Raw genomic sequence first — 21,693 nt, forward strand, 5'->3', positions numbered from 1 at the left:
GTTTGTTTGGGACATTTTCTTCCCTTGTTTTCTCATATTGGTCAGTTGTCAGTGGGACCCTGAGATATTGCAGTTTTCCGCTATTGGCTTATAGTGTTCCGGTAGATTTCCAGTGTATCACCTTCCAGCCTTCAGTAGCCTGATGTCTTGGAGGAATCTGATAAAGCAGCTCATCCGAAGAAAACTGCCCCTAGCCCCCTACTGGTTCCACGGTTTGGAACTGGCTCTGTGCGGAAATGCTCTCACTGTGGGCCTGCACCGTGCAGCTGGCCGTGTGGGAGGAGCCCACTGCCGGAGTGTGGAAGGCTACCTTGGGAAGACTCTAGCTGCCCTGCCCGGCTCCAATAAGCCACCTCTATCTGGGCCTGCCACCCGGGCCGAGCTTTACCCAGTGGGCAGACTCACCTATGGCTCTATTTCAGTCCGAGTCTCTCAATGCCTCCCCTTCTTAACTCCTGGGTTCTGGAGCGACTGGGGGTGCAGTCTCCCTCTAGGCCGCCATCTTGGATCGCCCCGTGAAGAGAGCCTGCAGCCGGAGTGGGCAGAGCCGCCTGAAGAGGTCTCTGGCTGCCCTGCCCTGATCCCAGAGGCTGCTTGCGGATCGAGGCTCTCCGCTGGTTCGTTGCCAGAGTACGCTGCGCTGCAGTGGCTCCCGGACTCGGAGCTTGTTCTGGTCAGAAAGGCTCTCACTAGCGGGCCAGTTCTGTTCCGAGAACCTGGAGAAGCTGGCTGTGTGGGCGGGGCCCACCACCGGAGTGTGCAGGGCTGCCTGTGGATGACTCTAGCTGCCCTGCCCGGCTCCGATAAGCCACCTCTATCTGGGCCTGCCACCCGGGCCGAGCTTTACCCAGTGGGCAGATTCACCCGTGGCTCTATTTCAGTCCGAGTCTCTCAATGCCTCCCCTTCTTAACTCCTGGGTTCTGGAGCGACTGGGGGTGCAGTCTCCCTCTAGGCCGCCATCTTGGATCGCCCACCATAGTTTCTGATGAGAAATTTGTGTCTTTCTAATTATTTTCCTCTATAGTTAAGGTAGCATTTTCTCTGGCTGCTTTCCAGATTTTTTCTTTGTCATGAGTCTTCAGAAGTTTAAGTGTAGTGTGTCCTGGCAGAGATTTTTTTTTAGTTCTAACTTATTTTGGGGTTCACTCAACTACTTGCATTTTAAGAACTTATATCTTTTACCAATATAGGGACAAATTCAGGGCTATTTTTTAAGTACTTTTTCAGCTCAACCCTCTCTCTTCTCTCCTTCCCAAACTCTGATGACATGAATTTAGAACTTCTATTATAGTGTCTCCCTGAAGCTCTTTTCGTTTTTTTTTTTTTTTTTTTTTTTACTTTTTTCCCCTCTATTGTTATATTGTTCAGATTGGATAACTTCCATCATTCTATCTTTCCATTTACTGATTTTTTCCCCTGTCTCTCCATTCTGCTGCTGCACCCATTCAGTGATTATTTTTATTTAATACTTTATCTTTATTCACTTCTAGAATTTTCTTTTCTTTATACTCTTCTATTTTTTATAATAGCATCTTGAAATGCTTTTGTGAGATAGTTCTAATATCTCTATCATTTCTATGTTGTCCTCCATTGATGGTCTTTTTTTCGTTCTTTTGGTTCATGTTATGAACTAGTATGTCCAACTGAAACCTGGACATTTTCATATGATGTGTGGTCATTCTGGGTCACATTCAATCCTTCTGTTTTGGTTGGCTTTCTCTGACACCACTCCAGCAAAGGAAGGAGTTGAGGAGCACGGCTTTGATCCTGCCATGTGAAGATAGAAACACAGGCTCCTGATTGTGTCTCTGTTGACTCTGGGGTAAGGGTAGGGGGTCATTCCTACTGTGAATGGAAGTTCTTGCTGCCCAATAAGCCTCCACTTATATCGTCCTGGTTGGGAGGAGTATGAGTATCTCCTAATCTCTTGTCATGTGCCCTGTACTAACCCCACAGGTGATACCGCCGTTTACTGATGACGAGTTCTGCTCCCTCTAATGTTGAAGATTGAACAGTAGAGAAGCGCGCCAAGGCAAGCTTATTAAGCAGGTTTTATTTAAAGTAGTAATAATACAGACTTCTCCCGAGGGGGGGAAGGGAGCCATGGCTGATGTTCTAAAGTTCCAAGAAGTGAGTGAACCCTACATTTTTTATAGGTTAAGGTCTCTTTCATTCTCCCATTCTCTCCCCACTTATCTCTCCTTCCTGCCTACCCGACTAGGCCTGGTTTTGCAGGTGAGATGCATAAAGCGAGAAGCAGATGGGGCAGGGGGAGGGCCAAAGTGATTCAGGCAGGCAAGGGCCCAGGCGGCATCAATTAGCATCTCCTTGTTTGTAGTCCCGGCCAAGGGCAGGTAAATTTGGTAATCAATGGGCTCTGCAGATCTTTGATATTCCATTCTCCCAGGGCAGTCTCCAACTTCCAGAGGCAGATGGCTTTCATGGCCTCCTTTTCCTCGATTTGACCTGATCCCCTATTTCTACACTAACTGCCTGTCCCCAATTCTGACTTCACAGGGACCTCTTTACTACTTAGTATTGGTGAGTGTCCTGATTTTCCACTAAGTTTCCTTGGCTACCACCCCAGTGAGCAGGGGAAGGACCTTTCCTTACTTCTGCTAAATGATGGAAGTGAAGCTAAACCTTCAACCATGCAACCTCCATTGATACAGAAGAACCCATCTCACTACTTTGCCTCTGGAAAATCTGTTGGAGTGCCTTGCTAGAGCCTTGCAAGGGAAAATCTAGGTTCTCCACTTGGCTTCTGCTGCTATGACTATGGTTGGGCCATGGTTTATTCTGTGGTATTTGGCTAGATTAGAGGAGTGGGACATTGTTGTCTAAAATTGCCCTGTCTTGCTGAATTGCCCTTATCTTCATGCTTTGAGTAAAGAGAGGGCTTTTGGGGGGCGGGGGGGGGGGGGTAGGTGGGTATAGGGAGGCTGCTTTCTTTGGGTCTTGCCAGTGCTCATTGATGTTTCTAGCTTCTTTACTCCAAATGTGGGATATTTGAGAATAGAGAAAGCCAAGGAACTTGACTTCTTGTTGCTTTTTGGATCTTAATTTGTCTAACTGGTCTCCCTTTTTATCTTTATATTTCATTCATTCTATGTTTATTTTATATATAATATCCAGGATTTCTAGTTGTATTTAGCAGGAGGATTAAGGTAAAGTAGATCTACTCTATATTCCCAGTGATGAATGCTTGTGTGTGTTATTTCCTCTTTGTTGAAAGATTTTTTTTCCATTTTGGTTTTATCAATCCAACAGTTAATGTCTTTATGTGTTCATTTAATTGGGGACAGTTTGCAGAAGTATAATGATGTCAATTTTCCTCTTATCTTAGGCTTAATAATGAGTTTTATTTCTGTTGAAGTCAAAGTGAAGCCTGGAATAGTGGTAAATGCCTGTGATCCCAGTGGCTGGGGAGCTGAGGTAGGAGAATTACAAGTTCAGAGCCTTAGCAACTTAGTGGGCCTTGAGCAACTTAAGGAGAACTTGCCTAAAAAAAAAAAAAGAAAAAGAAAAAACAATCAATCAAAGTGAAATGAGGAAAAATAATGGTTATTGACAAAGAATAAATGTTTTAGAAACAATTATGAAAAAACACAAAATAAACAAAACCAATTCCTCATGTTAAAGTTCTTTGATCATCCTCATGTATGGGAATACGTGGGAGTGAGTGACTCATGCCATGCGTTGAGAATGAAATGTTATTGTCCTCTAAAATCATTCTCCAGAAGGCATGCAAAGTGCTCTTGTTACACACCCCATCTTACAGCATTGCCGTTTTCTCCACTTTTCTAAGATAAACTCTTAGCTTTTGGATGTGGCTTCCCCAGTCTTGATATTTCTGACACTCCCTTACCTCACCCCTCTGTTCTGCAGCCAGTGTGAACTCTCAGGGCTAAGGACATAGCTTCGTGACAGTGCACTGCCTAGCATGGACAAAGCCCTGAGTGTGATCCCCAGCACTTCCAAAAAGGAAAAATAATTTTTTTCACAATGAGCTCTCATGCCTACCAGGCTGGCTGCTTGCACCCAGCCCATGTTGATTCCTCCATCTGGAATTCCATCACCCTGCTCCTACAGCCCCCCTCAGTCCTATTTGTTGTCTGATCACACCTTTGGAACCATTTCGACTAACAAAGCTTGCCTGACCACTCCACCAGTTTCCAAGTCTAGATTACAACCCTCTCCTGTGTTGTCCCATAACACGGTACTTTCCCTGTTTAATTGTCTGTTTAAGACTACAACTGGCATGAGGCACAGAAGGAGTTCTGTCTTACTCTTGACTTTGTCCTCTTTGTCATATTACCTGTTGTATCCTTTTCATCCTTAAGGGTCATAGAATTCTGGGCTACACACAGGGTCATCCATGTACTAGTGATGGAAAAACCAATTCTCCAATTAGTTACATAACTTTTTAAAAGAGGGTCAGACAGTGTCACAGCCTGAAATCATTTGCAGAATGTTCACTCCTGCACTCAGTCCTTTGTACACACCCTATTTTAATGGATGAAATGGAAGAAAGTTGGTGACATGGTGAAATTTAATGTGTTGAAAGCTTTGCAATTGCCAAAGTAAAATATTTGCGATTTTATTTACACACATACTATTCAGAGGATGCTTCAAATATTTTAATATGGGATATGAAAGGGGAAAAAAGAGATGGTTGGAGTATCAAGGGGCAGGAGACCAGACTGAATTGTGTCTTATGGAAACCACAGAAGGAAATCATTTAAATTTGTCTATTGACTCCTTCAACTATATGTTAACTATCTTTTAGGTACTTTGGCAGATCTGATTGTTGCACCGTACTTGTGTTAAAGTTGTATCTTATTATGAAATGGAGTTTTAATTACTATAAACAAGTCAGAATGTGCATGATGAGCCAAGAATTATGATTAATCTAGTTCTAAGCAACTGAGACTGAATGAAAATTAAAATAATGTATATAATAGAAAAGTGCTATAAGTATTCAAAAATGTTTACCTTTAGTTCTGGAGATGGTGGGATTTGAACTGGTTTTCACTGATGGGGTTTGGAGTTAGAGATGGAGCAGACTATGAAGAAGGAGCAGTACAGGTCAGTGATGGGAACTGGAAAAAGCTTGTACAGATGGGAAAGTAGACTATTTATGGATATAATGGGATTCAAAGCAAGAAAAATAAGGTGTAAAAATTAGCTTCCATTGGGATTTGATTTCCACACTGCAAAGATGATCTTTAGATAATTGGCAGTGGTGAGTCATTAAAGACTTTTGGGCATGATAAAAGCAGTGTGATAAGAATATTAATTGGCATCTGTGGCTAGAAATCACTGACTGTGCAGCAACATAGAAGAATAGATGCATATATGGAAGTTACAAAATCAAGTAAGGCTTAAAATAATCAGGCCCTAAATTAGTGTAGCAATAATGGAAGTAGAGAATAGCAATTGTCCAATTCACATTTCCAAAGCCCCACAGACTGTACTGTCTTAGTGATTGAGGGGTGGAGATGACAAAAGCACGACATCAGAAGTAACTATGGCTTGAGATTTTACTCATAACTTACCACTCTTTATGGGACCCAGTGGCAAACAAATTAGACAACAAAAACAAAACTCCACTCAACTTTTTTTTTCCTTTCTGACTGCTAAGGTCACATGCTTTTAGGTCCGACAGATGCCAATTCTCCTTCTATTTAGGACAAGCAAATTGTTGTACAATTGTACAATTGTAAAAGTTGTCAAAATATTGAAATGCTTAGATACTGGTTGGGAAATCACTGCTGCCCCATGTCCCTTGAATGCCCCTTTACTAAACTGACCCTTTTTGTTGGCCCACTGACTTACCCCACAATCCAGTACCTGAACAGGTAACATGACCCATAAGTCAGCATGCAGAATGTGTTTTGCTGCTATGGCAACATCTGTTCTCATTGATCAGTGACCATGTCATTCTGGGTTGTGATATGTTAAATATTCTCTCTGCCATAGTTGGAATTTTCTCCCAGAAATCTCTTTAGTTCTTCAAGCAAATAGATTTCTTTTGGGTCTCTATGTGCAAGTGTCCCAGGGATGGGTTACCCTAATTTCAAGTTGAAATTCTGTTGTGCTGAAGTTCACAGGCCTTCACAATGATTAAATGGTAATTTTAAAAACTATTAATACCAAGTGGTAAAAAGAGTACAATAAGGCATATTTTCAATCCTAATAATGGGAATATAAAATAGTTGGACTATATTAGGCTCATAAATTGAAAGGATTAATGTTATTTTGTCTAAGAAAAATATTTAAGATAGATAAAAGACTTAAGGAAACAAAGATGTTTATATGAAGGTTCTAAAAAATTTGTTTAAAAAAAATGGAATCAACCTAAATGAATAGTTAAGCCAATTTGGTTTAATTATTCTTTTGATAGTTAAGATTAAATAAACTATTCTTTTAATATTAAAAGAAAAGTTAAACCAAACTGGTTCAACTTATTGTATATTTTATTTTCTCCTTTATATGAGTTCAAGTTACTAAATAAAGGAAAAATAAGCTCAAAGATAATTTTTTAAAATCTTCAAAAAACTCTCCTGAAAGTGCATGCCCTTTTCATTAAAAAAAAAACTCAGGATGATCTAACCTTAGATAATTAAGAATATAGTTTTCGACAAAAAAGTCTTTGCTTTAATATTCTATACTCAGCTGTCAAGTTGTATTTACATGTGAATCTAATGTAAATATGTATGTGCATATATACATATGCATATATTAATTCTTAACATGATTTCTTTGCTGGCACATCCACTTTTGTGCGCAGTCCTTTGAGGATTTTTTTTTTTTTTTTTGATAGACTTGTCCTGATCCATCACTAATCTCCTGGCAAGCCTGAGCAGGTGCTTACATTTGCAGCTTGGCATCCTGCAGTCAGGGTACCATTTGCTGTTATGGCACCACACAGGGTTCAAATTTACAATTTTGTCCAAATAGTTTGTGTGCTTCAGCCAAACAAGCTAAACAATGACAGGGACAGCTGCAGGGTGCTAATACATTCCACACATGTTCTGACGTGCAGATTTCAGTGCAGTTGAAAGTCTTCTCATCTAATTAATTGATGAAAATGGAAAGGATTGTGGCAGCCTAATAAGAAGTCCCTATAGATATGTGTAGGTCCTTGTCCTGCATTTGTGAAAACACTGGCCCAGCATGGGAAAAACTTGTTCTCTTCTAGGGCAATGGATTCCTGTGTTCAAAATCCTAGCACAACTGTTTGTAGGAAACAGATTCCTTATTCAGATCAAATTTATTAAGTTGAAAAGATGCATGACATTGTGGGTCTTTTTCTGGGGCCACATACTTGCCAGACACCCTACTAGATACAGCAGAACAAGGCTTTGCAAATGCAGGGCTCCAGGGCCTGCCATGATCATCTGCATGAATGGCCACCCTTGTATTTGTGTGGTGCATGACCAAATGTGGCTCATGCAACTGCCCTAAAAGTATACTCTGTAAAATCATTCATTAGCCTTAAAGATGAAAGGAACAAAGATTTTTAATATTTATTGGAGTTTAAAAAAATTAATCTTAGATTATATATAAGAAAGCATTTTGTAAAATAAAAGTCCCTGTATAATCCATGTTGCTAATATTCACTAAATTAGTCATCTAAGAAGTTGATATCTCATGGGCTAGAGAGACGAGAGAATGGAAACTCCTTTGTGTTTTACAAATTCCAGACTGATTGGTGTTTTAATCTACTTTGGTCAAAGAATTGTCTGTCAGTTGAAAAATCCATTAGCATAATATAACTTCAGGAATCACTCTTCCAGTTATAGTAGCTGATAGCTGCCAATGTGTTTCTGAAAAGAGTGAGTGCTTATTTTAACAACAAATAGAGCAATTAAAAAGTAAGGTTTGGTACATTTCCAGGAAGGAAACATCTCTTTTAAAGAATATTTCATAGCCCTTTACCAAGACTTGTGAAACTTGTTCAAACCACAGATTCATTTCATCTTTTCAACTTTTGCTTAGTTTTGGATGAGGAATTTTCCCCCTTGGGAATCAAGGAAGTTGATCACACCTCTCCCACTTGAATTGTGCAATGTCTTTAAATAGTACCCCTAAAGTCTGTTTCCCATTATCATTAAGAATTTCACAATACATTTCCAAATGTACTTTTGGATATTTTTATCCAAAACACTATTCCCCAGTGTTTTAAACTCTTGATTATTCAAAAGGTTTCAGAGGATAATAAAATGAGGAATCATTTCCTTCTCGTATAATATTAGTTTTTAAATGAATTATAAAATCTGTAACTAGAATCTGACCACTCATATGAAAAGTTTCTGTAAGTTGTTTTTCAGTATTATTCTATTTATGGAATCATCAAATATTAGCTTTGGAAAGATCATAGGCATCATAACTTCTGTATGTTGTAGGAAGAGAAAATAAAGTCACTTGCCAGTGACCCCATAGCCTGTTAGTGGAAGAGCCAAGACTGCAACTCAGTTGTCCAGACTCCAAGTCTAATGTCCTTTCAATTCACCCTGTTGTTGCTCTTTGGGCTTCAGTACTCCCTCCCCGGAAACCCACATGCCACCTTCCCACAGAGCTCATTTTCTTTAGCCCTCCCTTTATTGAGTGACTGTTAGCTCAAGCAATGGGATGGACGATGGCTGCGTCAAATAACTGGAAGACTCTGAACTTAAAGGTCATGTTACCCACTGAGAGAAAGAAATGAGGGTATGTTACATGCAATGCGACATGTGCCCAAGCAGAGGTAAGGGTCATGCGCTCTGGGCACCCAAAAGAGAAGTCAACACTGATGAGGTGGACAAAACCTCAAGAAACAAGTGAGAGCCTTGAAAGATATTGGAAGTTCACTTGGAGGCAGGAAAACATATGCAAAGGCGGAAGCTAAATGGAGGATAGGAAAGGGAAAGAAAGGGAGGTAATATTTACCAAGCGCCAAAGCAGCCATCAGTCCCACCACACCTATGAGAAGTATAATTATCTCCTTTATGGTTGAGATAATGGAAGGGTTTGGGACATTATTCTAGCATTTACTGAATGTAAGCATTGTTGCTTTACTCGTATTATTTCAATGAATCCTAACAACCACCACCAATGTGTAAGGCCAGCGCTGCTACTATTACACCTGGAGAAACTGTTCACAGAGAAATTAAATTGTTCAAATTTCTGAAGTTCCAAAGTCCATTAAATGGGGTGGACTGGAAGAGAGGGACAGCACAAAATTATGCACTGGCTGATTTTGAAATAGGTTCTAACTCGAGTGTGGAGTTCACTGGCTCCTTGTAACCAACAGAGAGTGAGGGCACAGAAAGATCTATGATGTTACTATACTCCAGATTAAAGAGCAAGGGCCTTAATCGGTTAGTGCAGGGTTTACATAGAACTGATTTGATTGAATTGACATTTTTGAAAAAATGTCTAAAATAGACTGAAGGGTAGAGATGCAGGCTAAACGACCAGTGAAGGACTGTAAACCTGGAAGAGAGATGACAAAATTACCTCTGAGACAGGAGGAATGCTGGTGAAGGGAAATGGAGGAGATTTTTAGGTGGTTAGATCCAAAGAGCATGATTTTCATTTGGATACTGAAAGAAACAGAGGAAGAAGGAAGAACCAAGGGGATCTCCAAGATCAGAGAACCAGTGACCATGAAATGAAATATAGGATCTGGGACAATCACTTCCTTTTATATGTAATTGCATTGACTTTTGTTTTTGCCCAAGTAAAACCTATTTGTTGTAACAAAACTAGAAATTATACAATGTGATCCTACAATATGTATAATCAGAAAAATGAGAGATTACTAAACTCTACGTATGATCTATCAAAATGTATAAATGCATTCTACTGTCATGTGCAACTAATTAGAACAAATAAAATTTAAAAATTAAAAAGCTAGAAATTACAGATCAGCAAAATAAACCTGAAAGCCTCAGAATCCTACCATGAATATGTGACACTATCCATAACCTTAAAGATCACTTCCTTTGTGTCTTATTTATAAATGAAATAGGATCATATGATTTGCATGTTTTTGAAAACTTGTTTTTTTTAACACTCAACCACATAATCTGAATGCCTTTCCATGTCAAGAATTATATGGCCAATATTTCCATTGGATGGATGTCATAAGAATTTAGCAAACTCCCTCTCTGAATATTTGTGTTATCTTCAGTGTTGTTCAATAACAAATTTTATGCATACATTTTTTTCTTACTTGAAACAAATTCTTTAAAACAAAATGCTGTATCAGAGAAAGCTTCATTCAAGGCATTTGGTGTCTGTCCTGAGAGAGCTTCACGTGCCCTCAGCAGGGTAGAAGAAACCCTCTTTTCCCATATGACTGCTACCACTAAGTATTAACATCCTTTTTAAGTTTTGCCAAATTAGCAGGTAACCATTAATTTTCATTTCTTTATTATGAGCCAAGTTAAACTTTTTATTTCATGGTCATTTCCATTATTTTTTATGAAATTTTGACTTCTGTTCTTTGTCAATTTTTCTGGTGAATTATTCATATTTTTCTGTTATATAGAAAAAGTTCTTTATATATTTTCCATTTCTCCTTAAGATAATAATTTGTTTGCTTCATCAAGATATTACCATTTTCTCATCTTTACAATAGATATACTAATTCTAAGACGATACTAATATATAGGGATTAAATGAGATAGTGCATATAACATACTTCCACATACATTCACATTCCTTGGGTTATTGGTGTTTTTAGGAGTCAAATACATCTTGGGACTAGGCTGCATTTAACTGGCTTAACCAAACTCTGCCAAGTTCCTTATTTATCATTATATTTCCTAATTTTGAGTTATTTTACAGATGCATAACTTCAGAGGGATGAAGTTACAAGTTCAAAGCCACATTGTCAGTGCAGAGGGAAGACTGAAACAAGATCAATTAGATTTCTCTTCTAAACCTCCCCCACCTCGACCCCCAGTGAGCCTGGGAAAGGCTGGGTCTTTAATTCTCTTTTCTTCAAAGGGCCTATTTCCCATCAGTTAGATTATTTCTCTCAAGCCTTTGACTTTCTTCTAGTCCTTTGTCAAGTGCTTTGAACAGACACAGTGACTGGGGTCTGTCTGCATTATCTACAGGGAATGTCCTCTGCTGAGAGAGGGATAGGTCTCGGTGTTAGAGATAGAGCTGTACAGGATTGGGGCAGATGAACGTGGGGGATGCCATATTTACTAACATTTAAAAAATATTTTGAGGCTCACTGGTTCTTTCTAGTCCCTTAACAACTGTTGCTATTTTGAATTTTCCCCAAATCATCCCAGACATGTCATTCTGGGCTGTCTCATGATTGAAACTAATTTGGGGGCAAAAGAAGCCTTCATAACCTGCATACGACAAACTACATGGCTCTTTAAAAAAAAAAAATTGGTTCCTCTCCTTGCTTGAATTATATTATATTATTATTCTTGTGAAAAGCTATTCTTGGCTTTTCCCTCCCCTAGTTAGTTTCAAATATTTTGTTAATTCTCGATTGATATACCACATCAAATGGACTTCTCTGGCCGCCTGTCTGTCCACAGCTTGTCCACCAGGGACATACAAACCTGAAGGTTCTCCAGGAGGAATCAGCACGTGCATTCCATGTCCTGATGAAAATCACACCTCTCCTCCTGGAAGCACAGCCCCTGAAGACTGTGTCTGCAGAGAGGGGTACCGGGCATCTGGTCAGACCTGTGAAGGTAAGTCTCCCACCATGGCAAACAGGAAATACAAAAGTTACTCTGTGTTAAAAATAGTGGTGTTTGCATCCAGTTCATTTAGTTTAATTTTTAGTAATTCCTTTCCCTAATTACATTGAGGAGAGTTATTTGATTTTTTTTTTATATAGTACTTACCACTGAACACATACATATCTTGCTCCCAAAAAGAGCATCTGAGACCCTAACAGTAACATAATTGGGGAAACAGAAAGATTTAATACCTAGGAAAAAATCCAAAATGAATCCAAAAGAGAAATGTTATAATTTTAACAAAAAATCTGAATAACAAATGAACTCATCTTGGCCCTGGTGATAGTTAAATTCATTTAGTAACATATTTTCACAAGTAAGGTGACTCAGTATTATTCATGTCAAAAATTAAAAATATGTAAACAACCTACATCCTGTACAAGAAGATGTGGTTCTTGAAGTTTGTAGTGGATGTACTTTGCTAGCCTTCTTTGTTCTTTATTTCATGCCCCCTTAATTAAAAGAGAAAATATCTAATGACATGTGAAGGTGAAGGTCAAGAACTAGGGGTTGGTGGTATAGAGAAGCAGTGCAGCATGCCTTAGCATGAGTGAGACCCTGAGTCCAGTCTCCAAACCTGGGGGGAAAAAAAAAAAAAGAAAAACTTAGAAAATTTCATATCCATGTATATATCAAAATAATTTTTTTTTCATTTTTGGTAGCAGGGATTGAACCCAGGGTACTTAATCACTCAGCCACATCCTCAGACCTTTTTTAGTTTTTATTTTGAAAGAGTCTCATTAAGTTACTTAGGGCCTCACTAAGTTACAATTCTCCTGCCTCAGCCTCCTGAGCCACTGGGATTATAGTTGTGCATCACTATGCCTGACCAAAATAAAAATCTCTAAAACTTGGAAAAATTTTTAACCTCTGTTTAAAATTTATTCAGAAGTAAATACCTAATAGGATTAAATGTAGTGTTTCTTCTTCCAAATACACACTTAGAAATTCAAATGTAGTAAATGGGAAAGCTGTGGGAAATTGAGATATCTGTATAACGTGCCCCTTTAAACAAACAAAAAAGAGAATGTTCCATAGACAAACACTAACTTTGCCTTTTGATTTTATTTCTATAAATGTCAGTTGTCCACTGTCCTGCTCTGAGGCCTCCTGAAAATGGTTATTTTATCCAAAACACTTGCAACAACCACTTCAATGCAGCCTGTGGGGTCCGATGTCACCCTGGATTTGACCTCGTGGGAAGCAGCATCCTCTTGTGTCTACCCAGTGGTTTGTGGTCCGGTTCAGAGAGCTCTTGCAGAGGTATGCACACTGCCATTTCACATTGTTTATTGATTGTCTTGCTTGATTTACTTGATGTAAACTCTAATAGACCAGTCAGTTCTTTGTTTCTTTTTTTACTTCATAGACCACACACCACAGAAAGGGGGAAAAAATAAAGAAAGTTTGAAGGCAGAAGTGTTAAGTCAATTGACCATATCAACTTAAAATATGACCTTTATGTTCTTTTGGTGAATAAGCAAAAGAACTTCCTGGGAAGCAAATGGACAGGTTACCCAAACCTCAAATGTCAAGCAGCTAAGACAGGGTACCAGGAACAACAAGACAAGGTGCAAGATTTGGGGATAGTCAGAGTAGGGGCTAGCTGCCAATCATGATTACAGGACTTGGAGAACCACATCAGAATCCCACAGCAGGATCATCTAGTCAACCTGCGTATCTCCAGCCTTCACTTGGGGGTAGACAACATGTTGTAGAAAATGGGGAATTTGCTGTGGTGAGCTCCCAACGAGTAGAAAAGGGGCAGTACCAGATGTGGGACCTGAGACTCCCACGTCAAATACAAGGATCAACAGAGCAGCACCCCAATTCCACCACTTGCCACTGTCTGCCTGCTTCTTAAAAACAGTCCCACAACCAACTTTGTGATTTCAGAAGTAGAGCAGGAAGGAAAGACACTTTAAGAAAAGGTAAGAGGGACACAAGCCAAAGACTTGAGCATCTCCAGAGCCCCACCCTGAAGCTTCTAAATGCAGTCAGTATACATGATTAGGAACCCAGATATTTTTTTTAAAAATTGTTTTGGTTTTCTAAAGTTCAAATGTAGCTGGATATCTGGGCCAGTTAGTTTGTCCATTGCTCAACCTGGCAAACTTACCCCCAACACATCCCATGGCCATTCTTTGGCAATTCTCTTTGCTGAGGATTAGGCCCTCGAAGACTTCACAAATCACCCAGATTACTGGGTAGGGAATTCTGTTTCCTGGGATTCTCTTGGCCCACACTCATAGGGAAGCCCACCTACTCACCAAGAGAAGATCACTTGAAAGTCCAGGAGACGTTGTTATTGATATTGATCAGCTACCAACACTGGACCCACCATTAATGTCAATTGCCTAAATCAGGTCACTAGAGACCTTTCTCTGTTCCTACAAAGAATAGAGAAATCAAGAGAATCTGAAGATTGAACAAAGATGACCTGACAGAAGGCAAGGGAGAGGAACCACTGAGATTCAAAGGCAATTACATTCTGAAATAAGACCAAAATTCCAAGACATGAGAGAAACCTGAGTGCAAAAACACACAATAAATGGCTATACTTAAAAACCAAATTAATAAATTTTTGATTAATAAACTCTAGAAATTCACCTGAAAGTAGAACAAAACTTCAAAGACATCAGAATTATGAAAGAATAAAGTGATAAGAGAACTGTCACAGAAAAGAGCCTCTTTTTACATTAGGAATCCAGAAAGAATGGAATAGAGAAGAAGCACTAATAGAAGATCAAACATTATCCCCAAACTGAAATCTTGAAAATAAATAGGCACAACCAAAATCTTCCAGATTCAGTTTAAAATCACTTGGTGAGTGATGGGGGAAAATATTAAAAACAGATCCATGTCTGGAAATAATCTTAGTGAAATTTTTGGATGCCCTAGAAAAATAGAAAATTGTGCCTGTTTCATAGTTAGAAATCACTTACAATGGAAAGAGAATCAGACCAGCCTGAGAGTGTTCCTTAGCCATCTTAAACGTTAAAAGATAGGAGTGTATCGCTAAGATTCTGGGGGAAAAGAATTAGATCCTAGACCTCCAGGTTCGGGAAGCTACTGCTCATAGGTGGAAGGCAAAGGGAAGACTTTCAGTCATGAGTCTCAGGTAGCAAAAAGCCAGGTACCATTACTGAAAAGATTAATCATAGGAGACCTCTAAAAGATTCCTGGGAAGTCAACAGCACTATGTCAAATCTCTGCCCCTTCTTCCACAGACCTCCGGCTAGAGATCAGGGAACATTACAGTTTGACTTTCTACCTTGGGCTCTTTCAAAGGCAGCTGATCCTTGAGGCTAAAGTCTGGTAGACCTACAGTCCCAACTCAAACCCTGCATCCTACACTGAAGCCATAAGTGGAAGTGGCTGTCAGGAAGCAGTCCATTTGCAAGCTTCGTCCAGTTGCCCTGCCTTGGGTCTTGGTCCCATAAACCCTTTGCTGTTGCCAGCTTCCTCACCATGAAGGGTATGGTCTGTGCAGACCTGTCCTCCCAGGATCCCAACCCTTATCCTGTGTGTCCACAGAAGCACAGTAATCAGAGACGTTTGGGAAGACAAGATTTATTGCAGGAATTGGACCTGGCACAATTTTGGTAGGAACCTGGAAACAGAAGGTAGAGAAGTTGGAAAGTCCAGGAGTACCTGCCTGATAACTGAATCCAGGGAAATGAGTCTGCTCAGCTGTTGAGATAGAATCTCAGGAGACTCCAAAGGTCTAAGAGAGTCTTTACCTCTGTGTAGCCAATTCCCTGTGGCCCTGCAATTGACTGTGAATATGGGACCACACTTGGTCAACAGGATTATCAGTTAGGATATGGACTTTCTGCATGTGTCATCCCTGAATCTGACTGCATTGACCTCTGCTTCATTTCTTCCTAAAATCAAGTATGGTTCCTCTTTTGACCAACCCTAACTGAGGACCACAGTCAGGGGATTCTGACAATCACATTTCCCAGCTTAATCAAATTGTTCCAATGCACACCATCACATTTACTTTTATTGTTGATTAACTCATTGATCACCTCTGCTGGACTATGAAGGCACCATGAACACAGAATATGTTTTTCTCCCCCTAGTCCTTGGCTATAGCTCTGTGAATGAATGGAAAGTTGAATTAACAAAAACACATATTGATAAAGATATACATTAGTGATAAGTGGCCTGCTTATGTCATTTCCCTCTAAAAAGCATGCTTGTTCTCTTTTATGTAATTTCAATTGCTATTCCAATATGCATAATCACAATGAGAAAAATCCTCTGGGGCCATGGGTCTCCTTAAAAATCAATTCAACTTTACCACCAAAGCTACTATCTCACTTACAGTAAATAGAGTGGTCCTGAATGAAGATACACAGACCCTTGCCCTATAACAGGGAAAATGAATTTAGGACCTTGAGATATTGTTCTATGAAATATATGCCATATTTCTCCAAACCTAAAACATATCTTTTTCACATTTAAATATCTCTGAAATTGAAATGCATCTTAAAAATCAGTGGCACTAAAATATTTCATTTTTATTTATTTATTTATTTTAGTAATGGCCCATAAAATAATGGTGTATACAACTGGGCTGTCTGGGATTCAATGAAATATGGCAGTGGGGTAGGATTCACTTCCGCTTCTGAGAAGGTAATATAGAGAAAGTAGTATTTTTACAGGTCTAATTAAAATCTAATTAGGGCAGAGAATAATATTCATTATGTCTTTTTTCCATGAAAATCTTTCTTAAGATTGAGTTGGAAATGAAAAATCAGTGAAAATGTAAAACCTTTAACACATTTCATGTGAATGTCTTTGTAATGTTGAATAGTAATTAGCAGCCTTGATTCTTATTCTTCCTGCCCACTCTTCATAAGCCACCTATAATGTTTTTCAATTTTATCTGAATTATGGATTTCTTTCTAAATCAGTAAGTATTCTTTTGTGGTTTTAAATGGCCACAAGCTAAAACAATATCATAGTTAATTAAATTTCTTTTTCCTGAGAAGGTTGAAACAAGACACTCACATTTAACATCAGACTTTATTTTCAATAATAGATATAATCAGAATGTGGAGATTGACAGCATATCAGAAAGCATATGTTTAGGGAAAAAAATCTGATTCATCTTTAAAATAAGAACCACTGCAGGTTTTCAGCTTCTATCATTGTCTACTACTCAATATATTGTCCTCTTAAAAGACCAAGTTGGTGTATTTATTTTAAAATTTTAATTATTTTTCTAATTTTTAGTGACATAATAATCACACATATTTGGGGGGTACAGTGTGATAATTCAACACATGTGTATAATGTGTAATGATCAAATCAGGATAAATTTGTATTTTCTAATGAAACTAAATATTTAGGTATTGCTTTAACATGAATATAAGTCAAGAAACATTTATTGTAAGATTTTTAAAATAAGAAAATTTAGGTTGAATCTAGAAAATAAATGAGTTCCTATTTAAAATGGTAACAATTGATCATTCTTGAATGAAAAGGAGTGTAAAATATTTAAGAAATAAGTAGGAAATATTGCATATTGTTTTGTTTTCCCTAAGGAGCAATGGAAGTTTATTAAAAACCAGCATCTGAGAAGCAATGTAATTTGCATCGGTCTGAGACACCAACTTTAATTTATTATCAGTACTCTTGAGAGATGTTGCAAATCCATTTTGTCTCAAGTCTGGAAAGCTATAGTGATTTTTTTTTTTTTTTACTTTTACTGAAGCTTGTTGTTTAATATGGTTTTCCAGATTTTATTGATCTTAATCATAAGAATTTATCTTATTTGCCTTTTAAGGCAACCTGGCATTTGACAGTGTACTATAAATGATAGACACATTCGATAAAAGTCAAAATGCAAAAGGCACAATATTTTCATTCGTTTTTTATTAATAATTAACTTTAATCCAAACCATCCCAGGGATAAAAAGACTTGATAGTTTAACCTCTAACCTAATTCCTGAAATTTCTCTATGGAGTAATCAATCCTAAGTATATTTAATGAACTCAATATTTGTACTCTGCCAAGTAATATAATTTGAATGGGTTCCTGTAGAATAATTTGGATAAGGATGACTTCAGTTGAACATACACTTGAATATTTTGTCCCAGCTTCCTGTCCTGTTATTTTAGAGTTTTCATTATACAAAATTTTTAAAAATATATCTATGTATGTATATGTTATATACATGTCTATATATATGCTATATATGATAAATAGATGTTATGCTTCAGTTTGATCTGGATTGTTAGAGCCTAGTACATGAGCTGAGTCCAGGACAATGACCTTCTATGGTTTTGATTAACATCCCCTGAAGTTTGATATCTCTCCTCTCCCGGACTCTTCCTATCTTCCATCTACCTTCTCCTTCCCTTTCTTTCCTCCCCTAATTCTCCCTCTTTCCTTTCTCCTGTACTTTGGAGACCTTGATTGGAGCAGATCTAACCTAGAACTAGAGGAAAGGAAGCATAGAAAGAGAATAAACACTTCAGTGATAGTTTCTCCAAAGAGGAACACCCAGTACACGGGAGATCCCCATGAGACATAGACATTCACGAAGCTGAGGCATTTGAAGGAGTGACCCTGGAAGGTAGGAGGTAATTGTCAGAGGGCAGGGTACTTGGATGGTGAAGTCTAGGGGATATGACAATGGGGACAGGCTGAGGTAAGATGAAGGAGATGATCACTGAAGGAAAGGAGGTCAAGAAATGATTTCCAGATACTCCAATGACCATTTGCATAGACAATGAAATCACTAAGGTGTGTACGTGTGTGTGATAGTAAGAGAGAACTGAAAAATGGATGTTAGATACATTATTTGACATTTTAAAGAGCTGGAAATTTTAAGGAAGGAGGAGGGTAGACTGATATGAAAAGGTCATAAGGAGCAGTGAAGACACCCCTCTGACCTCCAGACCATGTCTATAAGAGACAATAAGATTTTGATTAGGGTAAGAAAGTAAAGGAGAAGTTCAAAAGTGTAGTTTAGGATTTAAGGAAATTTACCGGAGATGGAGCGCATATTCTAGAGAGAGAGTGCAAGAATACAGAAATTAGATTTGAGTCACAGGTATATGGGATAAACCTGGTAGATGAGGAATGATCTTGGAGGTGGGGACTTCTTCAGAGATTGTCAGAAACAGGCATATAGGCCAAGATGGAATTAATCAAAATGGGCTTTAAGATACATTGTGGATTTTAGTGGGTTGGTCAGGGAGGGAGTCTTGCCAGGAGAACAGAGCACAGACCTGGTTTGGAAACATGCAGAGGCAGGAGAAGCCCTCTTGGAGCTTCTTGGTGTCATGTTGAGGCTAGTGGTCAGAGACGGCAGAACTGGAAAATATAGGTTTCTCCAGAAACCCCATAGAACTTCTCCTGATAGTGGTGTTGAGGCTTGCTGAGCTGTGGGTGCATTCTGCCATCCAGAACTTAGTTAATTAGCCCTCTGACTACACTGTCAGGGTTGATTCAGAAGGTCAAGAAAGGAACCATACCACCAGTTGTACCGACTCAATCTCAGACAAGGGGAATGTGATCCTGGGTCACATGCTCTACCCCCGAGCAGAGCTGGAGCACACACAAATCCCTTGAGTTGAAGGAGAAGAAAGATCTTTCCCTAAAAAGTGAAAACATGGAAAGCGAATGGGTTGCTGGGTAGAGAGAATTAGGACTTGTGTTGGTATCAAAGAGCCAAATAACAATGTCAGTTAAGACTTTTTCCTCTCATCTAAACAAATCAAGCCATTCAAAGCCGGTGTGATAGCTCCACTGTCATCAGAGACGGAGGCTTCTTTTATTGTTTTCCTCTATCATTTTAGTGCATCCTACTTTCCATGTCGCATGGTATAAATATACAACAGCTTGCTGGGATACTATCCCTCATGTCTATGATTTGAAAGTGAGAAAGAGGAAAATGGGAAGACAAAGTTCTCTCTCAATTAAGACACCTCTTTAAGAAGCTTTCCCAGGAGTTTCACACGACTTCAGCTGTCTCTCGTTGGCTCTCAGTGATTGTCACAGAGCGGGGAGTTGTAACCTTATGGCTAGGCACATTACTATGTTGGGGAAAAAAGTGGGGGAAATGACTAGTGGACAGGCAGCTTACAGTATCCAGCACAGCAGCAAAAATCTACCAGATTGATTATAATACATAAACCAAGATTAGCATCATGAATTAGAATTTGTAGTAGTTGTGTGGAAAGAAATGAGGGAAAAAGCTAAAGGACCAGAGTTACAAAGATAGTGGAACACTGGAATTTAAGATTGCAGATGTTGGGCAGCTTTGCAGAGACTGGAACCCTTAAAAAGGATCCTGAGGTTTTAGAAGTGAGCTGATCACAAACATAAAACATCTGTCTTGGGAAAAGACAGATGTTTGTTGGAACATAGCCTGGAAAATCATAGCAAAGACTCAGATCAGAGCTGCAGGTACCTCCCTTTTTTGACCACCCCTAATCTACAGCTATCATGGTCCATTTGGGGCTAGACCTCCTAGACATTTTAAGTGTCCCACCTCTGGGCAGAGGGCTGGCTTTACACAGTGACATCATCTGGGCAATGCATTTGATAAACAGCAGCCTTAAATTACCCCATAGTAACAAAAAATGATGGTGTGTTATTCATTGTGGGTCATTTTCAGAACAAGAAATTTTCTCGCTTGCAATGTGAAGACATTAGTAAACTTAGAATTGTTATTTTTGTCCTTATTTAGATCTAATTTCTTACATTTTCTGTAGTGAGAACATGCCCCCATCTCCGCCAGCCTAAGCATGGCCATATCAGCTGCTCTACGGGGGAAATGTCCTACAAGACAACGTGCTTGGTTACCTGTGATGAAGGATACAGACTAGAAGGAAATGCTAAGCTTACCTGTCAAGGAAATGCCCAGTGGGATGGTGCAGAACCCCGGTGTGTGGGTGAGTGTCTGGAAGGTGTGGGGTCTGGGGTGACTCATTTCGCCTGCTCTCTGATTTCTCTGAAAACCAAGAATTGAGCAGTGATTCATAATGAACATGAATAAGCTTTCACATGGATGTATGCATGGTGTTTTAGGTACATAGACAAGCATGTGATCTTAGTCCTCTCTACTGGTTAGAAAAACCTTCTACATTAGATTCAATTTTCCAACTCACTGATGTTTATGACTTCAAATGGCAATTTTTTTAAAAAATTGAGACGTTTGGATGGATTATTTTTTTAAAAAAGCAAACACTGTATAATCTCCTTACTTTGTTAAACATATTGTGAACCAGTGAATCTTTAAAATCCACAGAAACAAAAAAAACTGAGTATTGAATTCAAAAGCTAAGAAAAAATAATTGCATGGAAAACTAAGAGAAAGATGCATCAATAATTGTTGAGAAAAATGAATTATAAAGGGAAATGGGATGCAGTAGAATGGTATAGAGGAAAATCTTTAAAGTAATAAAATTGAACTTAAAATATAAGTTTAAAAAATGCAAGAATCAAATTTGTCTGAGAAACTATAACAAAGTATACAGAGGTCTGAAGCTTTTTAAACTATAAATCTGTGCATTTAAATTGAAAATTCTTGATATTAGTGACAGCTAAGGAAATGCAAGATTTCAAATAATTCAAGAAAAAAGCAGAAGTGCAAATGGACAATTTCTCATAAAAAAATGGATAATATTATCATGGCGTAAATCATTCCTCCAAAAACGACTGAGAGGTCAATGAAGGGAAATTCTTTTAAGCTTTAAGAAACAATAATTCTCAGGCTGGAGTTGTGGCTCAGTGGCAGAGTGCTCATCTTACATGAGTGAGGCACTGGGTTCGATCCTCAGCACCACATAAAAATAAATAAATAAAATAAATGTATTGTGTCCACCTATAACTAAAAAAAATTTAAAAAAAAAGAAACGGTAATTCTCAAACCTTAAACCTTGGTTCACGTAACGGAAAGC

At 38.7% G+C, this 21,693-nt stretch overlaps 1 protein-coding gene across 1 annotated transcript in view; it reads left to right on the top strand.

The window, feature by feature from the left end:
- The window catches only part of Svep1 (sushi, von Willebrand factor type A, EGF and pentraxin domain containing 1), a 200,233-nt gene that overhangs the window by 49,688 nt on the left and 128,852 nt on the right, over positions 1-21,693 (top strand). Inside the window, exons 4-6 of the mRNA XM_047525742.1 lie at positions 11,557-11,715; positions 12,850-13,029; positions 20,506-20,685. Coding sequence (XP_047381698.1) covers positions 11,557-11,715; positions 12,850-13,029; positions 20,506-20,685 — 519 coding nt within the window. The remainder of the gene's footprint in view (positions 1-11,556; positions 11,716-12,849; positions 13,030-20,505; positions 20,686-21,693) is intronic.

This window comes from Sciurus carolinensis, chromosome 14, assembly GCF_902686445.1.
Source record: "Sciurus carolinensis chromosome 14, mSciCar1.2, whole genome shotgun sequence".
Taxonomy (NCBI): domain Eukaryota; kingdom Metazoa; phylum Chordata; class Mammalia; order Rodentia; family Sciuridae; genus Sciurus; species Sciurus carolinensis.